Raw genomic sequence first — 21358 nt, forward strand, 5'->3', positions numbered from 1 at the left:
TTTTTTTTATTTTTCTTTCTTTTATTATGTTTAGCTTAGTTTATTATGTCAAGGTGAAAAGGTTACACTAATGGTGTAAGAATAAGTATAGTGTAAACTTAATATGGACTTTAATGTTTGATACTAACATGTTTTATATTTGTTATCTTGACCATTTTCTAAACTATCACCCATTCTTCTAAACTAATAACAAAGATCAAAGACCATTTTCAACCTCTCACTATGAAAAAATAGCGGAACCAACTTCTAGGTCATCCCACAACTAAAAACTTATAACCAATATATTGTCAATCTTTCATTAACCTTTAACAAACCACCACACCGTTACTCACCCTTTTCTTCACCAAAAATAGAGAACAATCAACACAAAACCTTCCAAACACCAGCATATGAACCAAAGTTTCAAGCTTTTATTAATAACCCCTTTATTGTTTTTCATTACCAACAACTTATACTCCTTTACTTTTAAAAACCCACAAAACACCATATATTTTCTCAACCATCCTATCATTTTTCTCATCTCTTAATAGTCATTCAAAACATTACTTGAAACCAATTTTCCTCACCTACAATCCAAAACAGTCTTCATTAAAACTTATGACCTGTAAGTTATCATTGATTTTCTTAAGGTAACAAAAACATTGATTTTCTTAAGGTAACAAAAACAACAGCATGGTCTCTATTTTTTCTCAATTTTCATTATGACTACTATTATTAACCTCTTATTCTCATCACAAGATCACCATATTCACCAAGCACTCTACCCGGGACCACCAATCCCACCCCGCCACCACTAAGATCAATAAACTAAAACTATTAAAACCTTTATCTCTTTCACCCACAATTAACACCTATAGTTACCATTATCGTTCTTCATACTATAAACTAAGCCTTCATTTTTATGAACCCATTAAGAAGACCCATATCATCATAAACCAAACTTGCCTTTACCTAAAAACCATTAGTCTTGAAATCCTAAACATCACAACATTGCCTAAATCAACCACCATTCACCTCTCCCTTGCCACACCTTCTCCAGCAAAGTCATGAGAAGTCAAACATCGTTTTCACTCATAAAACCAACCATCTACACCAAAACCTAGCACCTTCACCTTAAACTACACTAATCCTTTAACTCGAGATTGTTCACTCACAGCCACCAAGACTTTTAAATGTGCCACCCTTTTTAAATGATGAACAACAACTCAATTTCCCTTTCATTCCTCTACCTAAACCAACTCAACAGTTCTATAACATGGTTGAACCAGCCATTATACGAAACTAATATCTCATCAACGTCCAATTCAGGCCCATATTCTTTCTTGTCATACCAAACCACCAATAGATCCTTAGTCTTTCTTATATCACCTATTGAAAACCTAAAAAAAAATCAATGTTATTTATTTGTTTTGTTTCACAAGAGGAGAAGAAACCAATAACAAAAAGAGAAAAGGAATAAATGGTTGTTGGTGTTGAGAAGTGTGGTTTGATGGCCTTTATATACAACACGTGAACCACATACAAGTAACCTTTTACATGAATTTTTGGAACTAATGCATATTTTGGGATTTATAGTTTCCTTTAATTATTAGGTAGTGATTCTAGTTTTCCATAAGATATAATTTTAATCCGTGTTACGACGTCTACTATGGTGTGACAAATGAGAGGAAATATTTTAATCAATTCATCTCAAGTATATCATCTCTAATAAGAATTGCATCGTCTACGTACATAATCATTGTTGCTCTCTCCCATCATGTGAATGTCTTGTAATATTATATGATCACTTTATCCTTAAATATACCCTTGTCTTTTAACAAACAAAGTGAATTTATCAAACTAGGCTATTAATTATTGTTTTAACTCATACAATGACTTTTTTAATTTGCATATTTTTATGCCAAACTTTTCACAAAATCCTCGAGGTATATCCATGTATACCTTTTCCTCTAGGTCTCTACTAAGGAATATGTTTTGTAAATTTAACTATTGTAGAGGCTAGTCATAATTAGTTATGAGTGACAAAATAACTCTTACATAATTGAGCTTAACGATCAGAGTACATGTCTTCATATAATCATAGCTCTGTGTGAATCCTTTGGTAACCAATCAAGCATGATAGCATTCTAGGGAGCCATATGATTGTTACTTAACTTTAAATACCCATTTACACTTTATATTTATGTTTTCTCTTAGTAGATCAATTAACCACCACATGCCATTTGTTTTTCAAAAGCTTTCATCTTTTCAAATACGACATCCTTCCATTTAAGACTTTAAATCATCTTGTACAGTATTATAAATCTTCATACAAGATAATTGTGAGGTAAAAACATGAAAAAAAGGTGAGAAGTTTTCAAATGACATATAATTGGACAATGAATGTTGGGTATAATACCTTACACTCTATAGACAACAATGAAAAAATCAGAATCATTGGAATTAGGATTAGAACTAATCTTGGTTTTAAAACTAGAAGACTCAAAACTCGATGTTGAAATAAACTAAACCTTGAGGTATAGATTTAATATGGATATCACTTTATGGGTTTATGGATTCTAAGTGATATAAAACATTGGGTAAATCTTTCTTTTAATTTTTTCTTTATCATAGGTAGCATCAAATGGTATCAATATTGTGACTATGAGTTTTTGTTTCTCTTTTGTTAGGATCATAAATATCCTAACATGACATTGTAGGTAAACCTAATTTTTCACTATATAAAGGAATTAGTTTATAATTTTTGTTTTCAAGATGATAGTTTATATTTTCAGATTGAATGATCACAGTTGAACAAATATCATATTATAGGTTGTTAGTTTTTTTTTTAATATAAAACATAGCCAAATCTTTATTTTGGTCCTCTCCTGAAAATAAGGTACGAAACATGGATGTAATTAAATAAAAATAACATTCATTCTTATAACTTTTTTTTTATTAGGTTTAATGTATTTATACCTCATTTAAGTGGGAGCATAACCAACAAAAACATATTTTTTTTAACTTGGGGTTCAAGTTTTTCTTGATTATGATTGTGAATATGAATAAAAGCGGTACAACTAAATATCTTTAATGGTAATGAAAAGGACAACCAATTTATTGGATAAAACCTATGAAAAATATTAAAAGGTTTTTCAAAGCTTAAGACCAAATTAGGCATTCTTCTTATGAGATATGTAACATTAAGAACAACTTCATCCTAAAGGTATCTAAATACTTAACTAGTGAAAAGTAATCTATAAACCATGTTAAGTAGTTTTTTATTTTTTCATTAAACCACACAATATTATTTTAAAGTGTCAACACATGAGTTTTGATGAATGATTCCCTTTTCATAAAAAAATTACCCAATATGGTATTAAAATATTCTCAACCATTACACTTCATAAAGTTTAGATATTTTTTTTTTAAATTGGGTTTCTACCATTAAGTTATTTTTTAAAAAATTATTTCAACTTCAAAGTTTTCCATCATTAAATAAACCCAATTTAGTCTCGTGTGATCATCAATAAAGTTCACAAATCATTTTTTCCAATAGTATGTAGATGTTCTACTTAGCCACTAGATATCACTATGAATTGCAATAAATGATATAGTTGGTTTGTAGGGTTACTTTGAAAAAGATGTGCGATGATTTTTAGCAAACTATCAAAGTTTATATAAAAAAATGGACACTTATTTTAAAATAAATTTGGAAAATAAGCACTTGAAATACTGAAAAATAGAATGACCTAACCTATAATGATGTACTATAATATCATCATGTTTGGAAACATAAACAAAATTTAAGCAATTATTTAATATTGTATACTTAAGTAAGGTCCATCATTAAGATAATAGAGACCATCCATTACCTTAATACTGTCAATCATCCTCCTTATGGTCAATTCCTAAAACCCACAATAAGTAGAGTAAAATTAGTTTGACATTGATGATCATAAGTAATTTTACTCATGAATAATAAATTACTAGATAAATTGGGAATGTGAAGTATATCATAAAAGATTAATAATAAAGTGAGTTTGATAGTTTCTATTCCAACAGTTGCCAAAAATGAACCATTTATGATTTTAATTTCTTTTAAAAATTGTTGTACAAGATCTAGATGATAAGAATGATTTGAAGCAACCAATCATATGATCAGTTGCGCCAAAATCAGTTATCCAATAATAAAAAGAGTTATAGATAACACTAAAAAACACGGTAGTAAAGAAGTTACCCTTTTGTAATAGAGAATAAGACAAAGTTAAAGATATTTTTAGAGATTGAATCAACTTGTACAAGTGCTTCAATTGTTTCTTAGTAAAAAGGATCGAATCCAAGTTGACTAAAGGCTTTTAAATCTCTTTAATAATGGCTTGGTAGGCACGACCTTTATATTTGGATCATGGCTTCTAGTTTGCTGGTTTACCATGAAGTTTCCAATATGTTTCCTTTGTATGCCATTTTTTTTTGTAATACTCATGTCATGGTTACTTATATCCATCATTATTAAAAATAACACCTCTTATCACAAGAGCATAACTTTTAGGTTTGAAATTGAAACCAAGTTCAATGTTACATAACATGATTTTTCTTCTTGATTCCTTATACCTAACTTTAGAAAAACTTCCTAGAAAAAGGGTTCCTGCTAAGAATGAAGCCTAGAACTTCATCTAAACTCCTATTAAAGCTAACTAAAAACATGTAAACCCTATCATTTTTCTCTCTCCTTTTATGGTGAGCATGGTCATTTGAATTCTCCTAAACTTCATCATTAAATTGGTCAAGTTCCTACCATAGTGTTACCAATTCGTTGTAATATACAATAACACTATTATCATTTTGCTTGGGTTTCTAGAGTTTAGTCTTCAACTTAAAAGCAGAAGTAATTCTTCATGCTTGAATAAAGATCTTTAATAGCCTCCTATACATGTTTAGTAATGAGATGAAATAAGTGAGGTTTTCTAATGGTTGGTTCCATGGAATTTATGAGCTAAACAATAATAAGAGAATTTTTAAACCACCATTTTTATTGATTAGGATCACTAGCCTAAGTTTTCGGTGCTTCACTAGAAAAATACCTTATTTTGCCTTTCCCATCAATAACTAATTTTATGGATTGAGCCTACTCGAGATAGCTATGTCTATTAATTTTTGTAACAGTGAGACAAATAGGTGAATTTCATGAATAATAAATAGATGCATGTTTGGGAGGAATAATGGGATTGGGTGGAATAGTTTCTAAAGTGCTAGAAATGTAAGAAGGAATGGTTGGATTTCTTTGGGCTCTAATCATTGTTCACTTATATGACATTATAATAAAAGAAAAAAAATAAAAGAGCACAATCTTTATAGATTTTTGGAAGAAAAAGAATTTTATCTATTTCTTATACTTTCAACAATTTTGTTTACAAAATATACGGTAGAGGAGGCCAACAAATTAGAAAGGTCACAAACCGAAAAATAAAAAAAATAAAGAGCATATCTTTAGGCTAGAAAACAGGTAACAAAAACTTTTAAAAACATAAAATACTAATTTCAAATTTTAATTCTAAAAAATCTGCCAATGACATATCATTATATGCTTGTGTTCATATAGCAACTTGTGAAAAATTAAATATAAAGTTATGATATCATAAAGTAATCTTAAATTATTTCATTTGAAATTATGTCATAGTAAGGATTAACTAACTTGTTTTTCCTAGAACCAGGTTCTGTAAGGAACAATTGTCTTTAGTCTCAATTTCTTTGCTAATACATTAGCTAGTATCCTTGTTCCAATGATTTAGAATACTAAATCTTTATATGTACTAAGAAATTTATAATATTATTAGCATTAATATATTGCATGATATATAAAAATGGTTATCATTTTAAGATCTTATTGTCATAAGGTCTTAACATTGAGGTTTTAAACATTTAACAACATACAACTTAATTTACCCATAGACATGAACTTGAATGTTAGACTTGACAAACTTGGCAAAAAGAAAAACTATGAGAATTTCTAATTTTTTCATCTTATATTTGAGTGTATCAAGATTTACAATAAAAGATATTTAGAATGCTTTATGATAAATGAAAAAAAAAATGAAAAGGATAGGAAAAAACTTTATATAAAACCTTATCAGAGAGAAAGAACAAACTTTATATGCACGTTTTAATCCTCACTTGTTGTATACAATTCATAGGTCGACTCTAATAAGTTGAGCATGAAGAGCTTTAGTAAATCTTTTTTATATTCAAGTAATTGATTGTTTCATTTTCTACACAAACATTTATTTTCCATGTATATTCCTATATAGAAGACAATATAATAACCTAATTAGGTAAATGCATTTAAGTTCTGGAAGAATAATGTATGATCTAAAAGAAAATAAACAAGTAATTAACATAAGAAGAACAAAAATATGTAATTAATTTTATTGGGATAAATACAAAATAAAATTAATTATATCTTTTTGATATTTTCAGTATGTACATGAGATTAGATAATAGATGATCTAACGAGACAACATTGTCCTGTAATTAAAATGCATTTGCCTAAAATTAATGTTTATGTTTTTAATAGTCATGTGCTTCAAAAATTATATTATAATATAATATATAGAATTGTTTTAGATAAATCAAGTTTTATTAACAGATTTAAATTGGTTTATAAATGAATAGGAAAAAAAAAGTAAAAGGGGAAGTTAACAAGATTATAAAGGTTTAGAACTTATTTGTTAAAGAGCTATAAAAAAAAAACATAAAAATCCCATAAATATAGTCCTCATACTTCAAATTCAGGTTTGTACTAGTGTTTTAGTTTTCTTTTTCTTCTTCTTATTATTCTTTGCTCCTTTTTCTTTGCTTTCTTGCCCTTTATAGTATTAAAAACTATCCAATTTCATGACACATGAAGAACACATGGTAATTATCATAACTTAATTTTTTATCTTTTTTTTTAAAACAAATCCAAAAAAATAGAAAAACAAATCCAAAATATATATTTTTGATGTATTTGCATTGATTTTGCATTTTCAATGTTTTTTCAAAAGAGATTAAAATCCAAAAATTTATTTTTGATGTATTCAGTTTTTAACGCATTCATTTCATAATCATTGATTTATTTTTCTCATTGACTTGATGTTGATGTTGCCTTAAAAAAAAAAATTGGATGAGGAGACCAAAAGTGCAATAAAATAAAATAAAGGATTAAAATGATTTTGAGTTGTTTGGTCATCAAGTTTGCTTGGGGACCAAGCAATTGAGAGGAAAAATATATTTTTTTTCAATAAATAGTGAGAGAATCTCACACAGAAAAGGGAGAGGAATTTTAAAGGAACATTATCAAAAAAGAAAAAGAAAAAAAAAGAATTAGTTAGTAGCTCCCTTGATAACCAGAAAGCTAAGAAAAAACTTAGACTCTCCAAGCCGTTAGCCACCACACATCAACATCATCATTTCCCTCGATCTATGACTAACATTAACCACTGTGAGTAACTTCCTCTCTTAAACCCTCAACACTAGTAGCAGTGACAAGTTCTCCCTCATGACAATGACTTTCTCTCTTCCTTTTAACCAAAACAACCTTCATAGCATCCTAGTCACGCTCCATCAAAAAGCTCTAGCATAGGACCAGCAACCTCCGTCTTAATAGAACAACTTAGTGACTATATTTATTACATCTTCATCCATTAGTGATTACAACTATTGTCGTTAGAGGAGAAACAAATAAGAGAGAAGAGTAAGAGCTAAAGTATAAAATGGTCAAATCTCTCTTTTTAGAACTTTGTTTGCCTCACCGTTGACCAATGTAGAAAAACAAGTTGATGTTCTGCCCGATTTAGTGGGTCTCAGTCTCTTAAGGTAACTAGAGCTTGAATGCAAGCGCCACCTGCTATAGACATGCATGAGCTGCACGTGCCGAAACTACTATACTTGAATGTAATGACCTTTAGTTGGTTTCAAACACCTCAAAATGTAAATTCATAATCTAAAATAATTTTTTTGATAAATTGCTAAAATATTATGAAATTAACAAAAAATTTATTATTGTGTATAATTTTTGAACTATTTGGACATTATTAATTTGGTTTGATTTATGAAATGATTTTATTATTTGTGTTAAATTGTGAGATTATTTTTTGGGTTGAGATTGCTCTTTTTTTTTTAAGATATTAAACGTTGATGAATGAGATATGTTTGGATTTATGTTGATTTATTTGAATTAATATGAAATTTGAATGAAGTTCGTGAACTAACAATAGTGTGTGGATTTTTAATTTTGCTTGATCTTGAGTTGATGAACGATAATTTTCATGAGATAATATCCTAATTAGTTCACAATAGTGTGTGGATTTTTAATTTTGCTTGATCTTGAGTTGATGAACGATAATTTTCATGAGATAATATCCTAATTAAAATAGTTTGATTGTGAAATACATTTTTGTGTTGTGTTAAACATGGCCTTATTCTAAATTAAATAAATTCTCAAATCTTTTGGAAGATCATCTTTCCATTAATTTTGAGCTTTCCATAAATTTTTAATCTTCCATATTTAATATTTGATATTGTGGCCTACACATGAGACGTTTCTTTGGTATTAAGTAAATCAATTTTTTATCCATAAAAAAACAACAAAAAATTTCAAAAATACAATTTTATTTTAAATTTTACATGGCAAAGTCTTAAAAAAAATCATATTTAAAATACATGGCATAATTTAGCATTTTTTAAATACCAATAATTCAAAAAAATAGTTTTGTTTTTATCTTTGTATGCATTTTGGATTTAATAATCAGTTTATGAAATTCATAAGAACTTGACCTACATTTTAAAAATACCAAAAAAATATTTTGTTTATTCCAATAGCAAGTATTATGAACTTATACATAAAACATATTCCCGATATTAAAGATGCAAAAGATATGTTTTTACTCCAAAATGACTAGATTTGACTCATAAAATTAGGTCCACTCTACTAGGATGAATCATTTTTAACTATTAGACATATCAATGATTAGAAAATACAATAATATCTTAGTTTATCTCAAACAAATAAATAATGTAGTTTACCTTAGGTAATATATATTAGGGGTGATACATCATTCCTATATATAATCAGTCCGTTTATCCAAATCTTAAAACCAATAAGGATTTCTTGTGACCAAAATACTAGATAATGATTCCAATTCTTTTTTTTTTTTTTTTTATAAGAAACAACAATTCATTGTTCTTTCTACCCATCACCAAAAAGATCCCGATCTGAATGAATAAATATCGCGATGCCACACATTTATAACAATAACTCTAGTCCATTAATAAAAAAACCTCAATAATGTGGAAAAATAATGTAATAAAGACATGATTTATTGTGGATTGGAATAGTAAAATTACTTTTTTGCCCTTAACAAAGAAAATTAGATGAATTGACATTAAAGGGTAAACGGTATTTTCATGAGTTTCATTTGTTATTATATAGTTGTTTTGAGGTAGTTTGGTTTTTTACTATTTTTTTCAGATTTTTATATTTTTTTAAGCATAATGTAATGACCTAATTGCTTTTATAATCAAAATTATCAAAGCATGACTTTAAGGGTTTTATATAATTTCATTAAGGTTTTTTCATCATAATTATTTAGGCCTACCTCAATATGGTAATTTAATAAATAAAATACAAAAGTTGTTGATATGTGGTATGCATAACTAACTTTAATAGCTAAAAATCTCGTTCCATAATGTTATTGGATTCCTCAAGGCATCCTCTTCTTCTAGAAATGATAAGTATTGGGTGGTTCTCGACATGTTATTGCTGATAGATTTTTTATTTTATTTTACCGTTTCTCTCTTCTCCCTTATAATTTGTGTTGGACATTTAAAATTTCAAGATAGTCATCTTAATTGCACGTATTTGAGTATCAACTTTTATTATTTAGACTTGTAATTTTTATCCTTGATCTTTTTGTAAGTTTCTGATTTTTTTCAATCTCACCCTTCAAACTAAATTTATAATCTTTTTTTCAATTTTGATCTTTATTCTTTTTATTTGTTAATTATTTTCTTGTTTCTTTTATAAACTTTCAATTGTTTTTAATTTCATTTCAATTGCATCATTTGATAAAAAAAATTAATTTATTATATTTTTAATTAAGTCCTCATTTTTTGTGGTTTTTTATTTTAATTCTTTAGTGAAATTGGTTTTTTTCTTAATTTAACCCTTCAATTCAAAATTACCCATCCTATTATTTGTTTTTGTTTTTTAAATTTGACCCTCATTTTTTTAATTGTTATTTTTTTTGAATATTTTTATGTAATTGCTTTTTTTTTCTTCTTCAATTTCATCATTTAACTTTTGATTTGTTAAAAACTTAGCTTGTGGTTTTTTTCAGGTTTGGTACTTTTGATCAAATAGCCTGGGTCATGAGTTATGTAAGTTAATATAGGTTTATATCGCTTTTTTTTTTCAGACTTATTTTATTTTTTAATTTCATTAATGGATGTTGATTTTTGTTTTTACAAAATAGACTTTGTGGTTTGTTTTTTATTTTTTTCTACTTGTTATCCCGTTCGCTTGACCTGATCTATTGGTTTAGTGGGTTAATCTGGGTGGGTCCATACCTTTTTTGTTTTGCTTATAATTACTCTTTTTTATCCTTTTTTGCGTGGTTGTTTTTTTTTTAATATTTAATTTATTAATAATTAAGTTTCGTGATTTTTTTATATTTGCTACTTCCAATTAAATGGCAGGTTATAAGTTTTATAAATTAACAATGATTTTTTTAAAATTTATCTCATAGCATTGACATGTAGTAGCACAAGCCTTTTTTTTTTGCTTAAAATTGCTAATTTTCTTTATTTTTTTTTATAATTTTTATAATTTTATTTTTTAATATTTGATTAATTAAAAATTAGGTTTTGAGGTTTTTTTTTTAAATTTAGTATTTCTGGTCATATAATTTGAATTATAGATTTAATAAATCAACATAAATTTATGATTTCATTTTAATTTTTTTTTAATCATTTGACATTCTTTTTTTTTGGTTTTATAAAATACACTTATGTTGAATGAATATTATTTTTTTCCTTTTTTTTTTATCTGACCCTATAAAAAGCGGGTCGCTCAACTGGTGAATTAAAAAATGCTGTTATCAATGGTGTAAATTGAACAAAAACAAATATCAAGGGGCAAATTGACTCGTTTATAAAGTTGAGGGGGTAAAATTAGCTTTTTCTCTAAATTACTACCGTATATATGGAGACAGCAGCTCTTCATTAATCGAAGACAGCAACGTTGTCGAGGTTTATGTTTCTCAGCGATAGTCTGTTCCTACAATACTTACCAACATAAACCTGACTATAACGACGAAGAGAAGGTGTTGAAGCTTTGGCTAAACGATCCCGAGTTGTGGTTTAGACCATAAAGGTGTGTTATTTAATAAATTTGCTCAACTGGTTTTCTCTTTTTTTTGCTTACTTGTAGTGAGATTTGAGTTTTCTTGTGCTATTATTATAATATTTGATTGTTTTTGGCCATAAAGGCGTGTGCCCTCTCTTAATTCTGTTTTGAAAACCCAGATTTTCCTCATTATATTTTTGTATGTTTGTTAGCCAAAAGAACACTGTTACAAAATTGATTTTTGCGGTTTACACACTCTCATAGTATTGTGGCTTCAGTTTGCTTAATTGTTTTTCCATCTCTTCCAGTTGACTGATTTTTTCTCATCTTTGAGCCCTTCAATTTTATCCTCAATAACTGTTTTTTTGTTCTTACTCTGTTGGAGCTTTGTTGTGCATATAGGGGCAATTGCTGGTGTTTGGGCCTCTTCACTGGTAATTCTTTGCATGTTTGGTCCCTTTGATTTGTTGATTTTCAATTGAAATTGGGTGTGGGAAGCTGAGGGCACACGTTTCTGATTAATTTCTTTGGGTTTTGCATTGTTGCATCTGAAATATTACAGTGGGGATGGGTTTGGCTGTAATCATTATTGCTGAAGTCCATTGTTTGCAGATGTTCATGGGCTTATTAAGTCTTCTGACGCAATCTAATTCTATGAAGTTACTTGCCTAATTGATCTTTGCCACTATTTGCTTTTTAAATGCATTGGCCAACTGTTCTTTTTCCTGTCTGTTTTCTTTTTCTTTTTTGCTTTTCAACTGTTTTTAAATCGTTGTTTTTGTTCATGCTGGTTACAATTACAAAGCTACAATGAAAAAAATAAAAACACAGTAAATTAGTGATGAGTTGTCTTCGTCTTGTGGTAATGTGTTTTCCATTTGTTTTCTGACTGGTATTTTGACTTGCTTAATTTTGGAAGTTGTTCATTATGTGAAATCCTTAGTGCTCTTTTGCTTCTATGGCACTATTTTGTTTCTAAAATCTTTTCTTGGGTTTGCTCTTGCCTTATCCATGCATGTTCTGTTTTGGGATTTTTGTCTCTCAGTTTATCCTTTCCTTTAGTTTTCCTGTGGTTTCTGTACAGGTTGGTTTCATTTGCTGCTGTTTTAGTTGCTTTCGGTTGTGTTTATCGGATTTTTTTTGGCTGATCATACTCCTTTTCCAATGATGCTGTCCATCTGCTTTGGTTTTTAAATGGGTTTCTGCATGTCATCATTAGTTGTGTCTTCTCTTTGATGTTCTTCTCTTTTTAAATGGTTCGGTTTTTTTTTCCAACGTAAGAACATGATATGTTGCTGTTTTATTGGTAACCAATTATAGCATTGGTTTAAATGCTTGAAACTTTGATTGTGAGCTTTAATTAATTCTGACTTAAGGAGTTTTAGCTAGTTTTTAAGTTGTTATTGAAGAAATATTTAAAGGGAAATCTGGATTATATGCTGTAGTTGATTAGTAATTACTTGTGTAGAATTAGTACAATGGAGGAACAAGAAGAATTATTAGGAGGCAATGGTGCTGGCATTAGAGTTTCAACATTCGATTATTCAGTTGAGAATCACTTTAAAGAAATGGACGTGATTTCTAAACTTTGTGGAGAAGCAGAAACTGATTCTGTGGATGAAATTGAAATTCAGTGCTATAAGTCCTCAATCACTTTTTTGAGGTCAGTAATCTTTTTGTGTATAAACTCCATGTTGGTGGTTTGTTGCTGTTCTTGTGTTTGTGTATAATTTTTTATTTTTATGCACATTTAGTGAGTGGAAGCTTTATAAGTACGAACCGAGAATAATTAGGTTTGCTAGTGAAATGGATAATTCTCTGGAGAAGTGTGTTCTCAGTGGAATAAATCTACCGCTGTTCTCATCTGCAACTGTTCCTAAGGTACTGTACGTGAAGGTCTTTTTTTTTTTAATTGTATTTTAGGTTTTTGTAGATATATGATATGTGATTATAACATTTGTTTTACTTTGCAATCTGATTTAGGAGAGACCAGATGGTGGTGCCACTTCTCTAGAATCCAGGTATAATTTGGACTTGCCTTATTTTCAGTTGCAGTTGCTTGTTCTGTTTTAGTTGATTGTGTTGCAGATTTTTTTTTTGACATTCTGAGTTATCTATAAATACATCAAAATTTTAACATTCATAATATTTCTATAATTTTGTCCATTGCTTCTCCATTTCTGATATGCACATTGCAAACCTCTCTCTTTCCATGTTGCAGTAAAGATTTTGTGCTGTATGTTGGAGGGTCTGTTTGGGCATTGGATTGGTGTCCTAGGGTTCATGAAAGGCCTGACAATCATATCAAACGCGAGGTTTCTCTCATCTCTTTCTTAATGTCTTCGCCTTTATGGTTGTGGAGTTGAATTATTAAAGAATTACTTGACCTCTTATTGATGGGCTGCTCATGTAATTGTCCCTAATATTCAGATAACATTTTCTTAACAAGGTCATGGAGTCATTTGCATAGACATGCAAACATATAGAACATAGCCTGGTCAATTCATTTAATTCACACCTCTAACTTACTGAAGAATGTTTTATTCCTAGTTACATGCATGAGGCGAAAAACATCAATTGAAGAACCTGCAAGTCTCAGTTATCTTTGAGCAAATTTATAAATTATTGGAAGTAGCTTTATATATTGATATCGATTGCTGGATTTGGTAAAACTGCATTCATTTAGATAGTTCAGATTGGTGTCATCATGAATAATGCCTAGTCGACTATAAAATGTCAATTATTATGAAAAAACAAGGTTGACCCTCTATGATCCATGGCCTGACTATATTTTCCTTATTGATACTTTATCTCTTCGATAAGTTTTGGAGACTTTTTTTGGGGGACCTTTGACTTGATTCTTTTTTCAATTTGTAGTTTGTTGCTATTTCTGCCCATCCTCCTGAATCTTACTATCACAAAATAGGTGTTCCACTTACTGGCAGAGGCTTGGTCCAGATATGGTGTGTTTTAAATGTCGGTGGGGAGGAGGAAGCACTTCCAACGAAGAAATCAAAACTGGGAGCTCGATACAATGCATCCAAGATGGACAAATCTGTTGAATTAAACAGGCCAAAAGGAAGACCTAGAAAAAAGCCAATAGAAGAATCATCCAGAAATGAAGCCACAAAGGCTTTAGTTAAGATGCCAAAAGGAAGACCTAGAAAAAGACCAATAGAAGAATCACCCTGTAACGAAGCCACGGAGTTGATTTCAGCTAAGAGGCCTAAAGGAAGACCTAGAAAAAAGCCAATAGAAGAATCACCCAGTAATGAAGCCGTAGAGGAGATTTTAGATCCAGTTCATGAAGCGACAAAGGAGAATTTAGCTCAAGTTAAGAGGGGAGGACGGCCTAGAAAGAACCCAACAAATGAATCTCTTGATAGTTTGGATAGCAGCAACCAATATGTCCAAGCTCTCTCTGTTGAAAACCCACAAGATTCACCTGGACTGCTTTCTATAGAAGGGATTTCTCAAGACAGCCAAGATGAGGCCAAACAAAAACACAAGGTGAAAGAACGAAAAAAATTCACCAAACAGTTATTTGATTGTAATACAAATCTTAAAACTACTTCACAAAGTAGAAGATTGAATAGTAATGCAAGGAAGGGAAGTGATTCTGGTGATGTTGCATGTCCACTGTTATTGATTCATAATGAAGATGATAATGTTTCTTTGGATATCAACTCTACTTCTTCAACTGTAAACTACCAAACACATGAGAACTCTGGACTCAACACTGCAATGCCAGCGTATGTTTCTGATAATGTTTCTTTGGATATCAGCCCTACTTCTTCCATTCTGAAGGATGCTGATTTGCCAAGAGTTGTATTATGCCTAGCTCATAATGGAAAAGTTGCATGGGATGTCAAATGGCAGCCTTGTAATGCACCCCCTTCCAAATTCCAGCATCGCATGGGTTATCTTGCTGTCTTGCTGGGAAATGGATCTTTGGAAGTGTAAGTCATCCTCTTCATGTGAATTAGTGTAAGATAATATTCATAGTAAGGATTGACGTTTCTATAATGACCAATAGTTCTAGCATTTTCAGATATGATTAATAGAAGGAATTTATCATTTGTAATCATGTTGAATTTTAGACTAAGAACATAACTGCTGATGATTCCTTGGAAAACTGAAATTCTATGACGACCAATAGTTCTAGCATTTTCAGTTTTCCAAGGAATCATCAGCAGTTATGTTCTTAGTCTAAAATTCAACATGATTACATATGAAAAGGAGACTTACACTTCATTGCTGGAATGTTGCAAATTGAAGAAATGAAAAAAATAATGTTGTCATTTGAGTGTGGGGGATGGTGGGGGGTTTTGGGGGTGAGATGTGGTTAGGAAACATCTAACTTCATTTGCCCATTATTCCTTTTCCTTTTTTTGGCCTCTCATTATACCCATAATGTAACTCTTAAAATAATTCTCCCAAATGCTAGGTGTTGCTTTTAATTTTAAGCATAAATTAACTATCAATGCAATACTGTCTGATCATCCCCCCTATCAAATGCAGATGGGATGTTCCTCTCCCCCATGCTATGAAATCAGTTTATTCTTCTTCTAATTTTGAAGGCACAGATCCTCGTTTTGTAAAGATAAAGCCAGTATTCAGATGTTCCACTCTGAAGTGTGGAGGTATACAGAGGTAATGTGGTGATATCTTCTATGGCTCTTTATATTAATATGAAATACTACTGGAATATAAAGAGATTTAAAATACACTATTAGGTTTTCTTTTTAACAGGACTATCTGGTATGTAGCTTAGAAGCATCTGTTTGTAGAGTTTCTGACCTTGAGAGTTCACTTTCACATGGAATGATTTGGTTTGCGATATATGATGGAAGCCAAGCGTACCCTTGTACTGTGTTTTTTTGAGTGGAGAGAAGTAAATTCATTTTTCTAAAGGAGAAAAAACAATAATATAGCAAATGAAAGGACTGCAACTAAAGTATTATCATCCTTGTCAATAGTTGTCACACAAGGGAATTTGACATTCGGGGTTTTGTGGATTTTGAAGTGATGTGTACATTTGAATTGAATTATTGATAAAGTATTATCAGATTGTTGAAGAATTGTCATAAATTATAGAGCCTTTTGCTCTTTGATCTTATTTTTTGCAGCGTGCTTTATTATTATTATTTTGTTTCTAATTTTTTTATAACTCCTATACAGCATCCCTTTGGCAGTAGAGTGGTCAACTTCATACCCTCATGATTACCTACTTGCTGGATGCCATGATGGAACAGTAATATGTCAATCATCCTGTTGTTTCTGCTGTTATTAATTTAATTGTCTGCCACAGTTTGGGGCAAAGTCTAATCGTGTCTTGGCCTTTAATCACTGCATTTTCAGGTTGCTTTGTGGAAATTCTCTGCAAGTGGCGCATCTGGTGGTAATAACAAATGAGTCGAATGACTTTCATATACTAGTTCTTTCTGTGTGAACTGTGTGGATACAGTTTACGTCATGTCTCAAGGTTTATTATAAATTAAATTTGGTCGAAGTTTCTGATCTAAATTGATTGGTCATTCCATTTTTTCCCTTTTTTAATCTACAGATACAAGGCCTTTGCTTTGTTTCAGCGCAGATACAGTTCCTATTAGAGCAATTGCATGGGTCCCATCTGAAAGGTAATTGATGTCAGATGACTCAGTCTGTTGCTTTTCTAGCTGTATATTTGATTTGGCTCTGATATTTTGATGCAAATTTTCACTTTTATTTATTAGATCTGAAGATATATAATCCTGCTACTTTGGGAATGACACATCCCTTGCCTGTAAAATTTCTTTGCTGTCAATAACCCACCTAGAAATATTATCTTGTGTATAATGCTATTTTACCTGTAAAGGGCTGCATGGAAACTTTCAAGATGTTTATTCAAAGAAATTGTACTAGCCAAAGTTTTCATATCTTGTGCTTATAATTGAGATATAAAATATGCTGCCCTCAAACTATTTTCCAGTGACCAAGTTCAAACTATTTTCCAGTGACCAAGAGAGTCCAAATCTTATCCTCACTGCTGGACATTTGGGCCTGAAGTTTTGGGACATACGGTAGGTATGATTTATTTGTTTTCACAATGACATGGAATTATTTTGATGTCATCGCTTGCGTGTGCCATTTGATATAAAAATGCTTAATTGCTTAGATGCTCAATTTGCTTCAGATAGACATAAGATTACGTGATTTTGTATGGAACTTTCCAGTATGTGTAATAGAACTATCATGACTGCCCTTTATCCTTGCCCTGTAGTAGACATACTTTAATGCACAGCAGTACCATTATGTGCTCTAAGCTTTGGATGACTGTGCAGAGGGGTATAGCAAGGTTTCAAGTTCAAAAGACTCGGAGACCATTTTCCTTAACGCTTGCACCAAATTTTCATAAACTTTCTTATATATACTTGTAGAGCTGAAGAGGTGGAGCATAATTTTTCATGTTCTTGTTCTAATTTTTTGTGACTATATTCTCTGGTTCCTTTGTGCCTGGAGTTATCACTGCTACAATCACACAGCACAGAAAACTCCTATAAACAAAACATTGATAAGCATTTTGCAATCAGAGTGATGTGTTTGCATGAATTTTGCATCATTTTGATATTGGGATTTAGAATTGAGCGTCTTCATATGCCCTTATCAATCTCTGCATCATACTTGACATCTTTATTGGTGGTTGGATTTTTTTGAGTGCCCATTCTCTAATATCGACTTGTCCTCCAGGATTAAGAAAAACTGATCAACAATCTTTGCAGGGAGGGGGCCTAATGCATTCATGGTCCCCTTTCATATATATAAACATTTCCCTCTTGTCTGGTTTTCTCATCTCAACATTAATGGTCAGGAACTCATTTATAGGTGGTAGAAAAAGACACCTGAGAGTTGAATTTATTTTATTAGTTTTCCATGTGGAATACTTCTGCACATGTTGGCTGTATGTATCATGCAACATTGTTATGTTTTCAGAGCAGGAGGAAGTTCTAAATCCCTACTTGACTTCACCTGTAGAATGAGGAGATCAATTCCATATGTATTTTTTCTTTGTTGAAATATAGTTGCTGTAGAACTAAGCTTCTGAATAATTGCAGCGATCCATTCCGACCTTTGTGGGACCTCCATCCAGCACCAAAACTCATATATAGCCTGGATTGGCTGCCGGATCCAAGGTGTTGCATTATTTTTATTGAATGAATCACAGGTTGAGGATTTTATTGATAAGGTTATTTGCTTATATTAAACATTTAATTGTTGGCATTTTCAGATGTATAATTTTATCTTTTGATGATGGAACAATGAGACTCCTCAGCTTGGCAAGGGCTGCATATGATGCTGCTGTCAATGGAAAACCTTCTGTTGGACCAAAACAACTAGGGATGCACGTTGTTAATTGCTCTTCCTTTGCTATCTGGAGCGTTCAAGTGTCAAGGCTTACAGGTACTCTTGTGCTGTCATTTGCTTTATTATTGAAACAATGTCATTTGCTTTTTTGCAAATGGGCCATTTTCATCCAGTCAGGTCAGCTCTACTGGGGAAACAGGGCCCCGCTTCATTGTCCTCCACTTTTCTTGAGAACTTTTTTATAGTGATACGTTGTAACTTAGGTATTTCTTTGGTGGAATTTACAATCTGTTTTCTATTGCATATAACTACAATCGGGTCAATTAAATATGATTCTTATTGTTTGGTGTCCTTACTCTACCCACTTTTTCACAGTTCCTTCTTTTTTTAATTGACAGGCATGGTTGCATATTGCAGTGCAGATGGTACTGTTTGCCGCTTCCAGGTAGCTGGCTTCCCATTTTACAATATGATTTATCTGTACAATGTGATAGGTTCCTACATAACATTCATGTGACATCATATCATTAGTCTCTGTGTCATGCAGGGGCCTATCCTCTTACACTTGTTAATGTTGAGTGCTAGGAGAGGGGAAACCACATTGTATCCATGAATTTAATTTGGCAGGAGTCTGGCACTTTGGTGTAAACAAGAATTATTTTGTAGCATACCTGTTTAACATGTCACCTGGGATTGTGGATTGTGTTTTCTGTAATTGTACTTGTTTTACTTGTTCCATATTTCATGAGCATGTTAGCAAAATTTTGGTTGAATTACTTAGTTTCATCAATGACATGAAGAATTGGCATCAAAACGTCCTCATGATAGATAGATCTTCGCATGAAAAATGTAGATAACTAAAGTATGTGTCTTATACTTGATGCTAATCTTTTAACAAACAATTCATGGTTGAGTTTGAATAGTTACATATTGTGCATTGTGTACTCTAAGCTACTTCAGAGCATTTGCTTAAGCTTATAGTGTTGCTTTCATAATCAGCTCACAACAAAAGCAGTGGAGAAAGATCCATCGAGACATAGGGCCCCACATTTTGGTTGTGGGTTCTTGAGTGAGGATGAATCAGCTATTATAGTGGGCACTCCATTACCAGATAACCCTTTACCTTTGAAGAAGCCAGTTAATGATGTTGGGAACAATCCAAAAACCAAGCAGCGTTTGTCTCTGTCAAATAAGGCGGCAAAAATTCCTACTTCAGATGATCCACCATTAGGTAAGTGCAAAATTTCCACCTCTATACACTTGTTAGCTTCGCAGTTCTTCTCTCTTTTGGTCATCAAGTTTGTCAAACTTGTTGCAGCTCTGTGCTATGGTGACGATCCTGGTATGGATCATGGATCAGATGAAACATTGACAGCTACAAAAAGCAAGAGGAAACCAAAATCTAAAAGTGGGAGTATGCAACAGGAAGGAGAGGATCAAGCATTGGTATGCATTGATGACGAGCAAGATGTCAAACAGAAAGGCGGCGGAAAGGAGGGAGCTGGGAATGTAGTTGAAAGCATCCCACCTAAAATGGTTGCAATGCACAGGGTTAGATGGAATATGAACAAAGGTAGTGAGAGATGGCTCTGCTCTGGTGGAGCAGCCGGAATCGTACGGTGTCAAGAAATCAAAATGTTTGATGCTGATATATGCTTGGCAAGGAAGAGATAGTAGCCTGTAAAACGTTAATCATAATCTATGGATATTTATTGTTATTTTCGATAGATTTGGCTTAAAAAAAAAGTGAGCTACAAAGGGACATTTACATCAGCTAGTCTAATTATGAATTCTTGAGAAAAATAATTGAAACAAATAAGATTTTTCGGCAATGTTATAAGACTGGTCCAGCTGTTAATTCGATGACTCGCTCATCAAGATCAATGAAAATACCCGATCTTTTGTTTACTAAAACATCATTTTAGAGTGTTTTTTTTTTTTTAAAATAAATTAGAAGTTTGAGTTGGATAGCTGACTTGTATGATTGTCATATATGATATTAAAGATATCGAAAGTTACATGTATGATTTTCATGCACAGATCATTTCTGCTAAATTAAAGAAGTGGTAGAAACCATCATCGTTTCTTTAGGAAATTGAAAGATAGGAAGTTAAACCCTTTAAAACTCTAAAGAAATAAGGAATAAGAAGATAAAATCAATATACATATATATATATATATATATATGTTTTTATTTTATTTTTTTATAAACTTAAAATATAATGATTATTAATAAAATAATATAATTGTTCATATTAAATTTGAAGTTTCAAATGCTATTTATTAATATTAGAAAATCAAATAAAAGAGTTTTGTTTAATTTAATTTATTATACAATAAAAATTTATACTTTTAAAATTAGAAGTGATTATTTTTTTTCAATATATATATATATATATTAATTATTCGTTTACAAACTTTACTAACACAGCATTATATAGAGAAGATTTTGTCTAATAGCCTGAAAGTAAATTTATTACTTGAAGATATAAAAAATAGAATGCAAGTTAACATAAATCGCATCCAATAAAGTACAAAATGGACTTCATAGCAAAATGATGGGAGAAATCCCAGAACAATGGGAACCCTGCAATGACTCACATATGGACACCCACACGCGCATATCTTACAAAATACAATGAGCTATTTGTT

The 21358-nt window shown here is 31.0% G+C and overlaps 1 protein-coding gene across 3 annotated transcripts; it reads left to right on the top strand.

Moving 5' to 3' along the window:
* The first annotated feature begins 11257 nt into the window (after window positions 1–11257).
* LOC105115164 (Transducin/WD40 repeat-like superfamily protein) lies at window positions 11258–20479 on the top strand. 3 transcript variants are annotated; one of them, XM_011011975.1, is made up of 17 exons: window positions 11258–11389; window positions 11765–11796; window positions 12831–13025; window positions 13117–13243; window positions 13346–13383; window positions 13584–13677; window positions 14240–15321; window positions 15884–16015; window positions 16544–16616; window positions 16724–16763; window positions 16929–17001; window positions 17359–17424; window positions 18457–18534; window positions 18630–18802; window positions 19105–19151; window positions 19706–19937; window positions 20025–20479. In XM_011011975.1, exons 3-17 carry the CDS (start codon window positions 12841–12843, stop codon window positions 20378–20380), a joined length of 2796 nt encoding a protein of 931 aa, XP_011010277.1. In that variant the 5' UTR covers window positions 11258–11389; window positions 11765–11796; window positions 12831–12840; the 3' UTR covers window positions 20381–20479. The 3 variants fall into 3 exon arrangements, with proteins under 3 accessions (XP_011010277.1, XP_011010279.1, XP_011010278.1); XM_011011977.1 differs by having other exon boundaries at window positions 16724–16760; XM_011011976.1 differs by lacking the exon at window positions 11765–11796.
* The last annotated feature ends 879 nt before the right edge of the window (window positions 20480–21358 follow it).

This window comes from Populus euphratica, unplaced genomic scaffold (assembly GCF_000495115.2).
Source record: "Populus euphratica unplaced genomic scaffold, PopEup_1.0 scaffold649.1, whole genome shotgun sequence".
Taxonomy (NCBI): Eukaryota; Viridiplantae; Streptophyta; class Magnoliopsida; order Malpighiales; family Salicaceae; genus Populus; species Populus euphratica.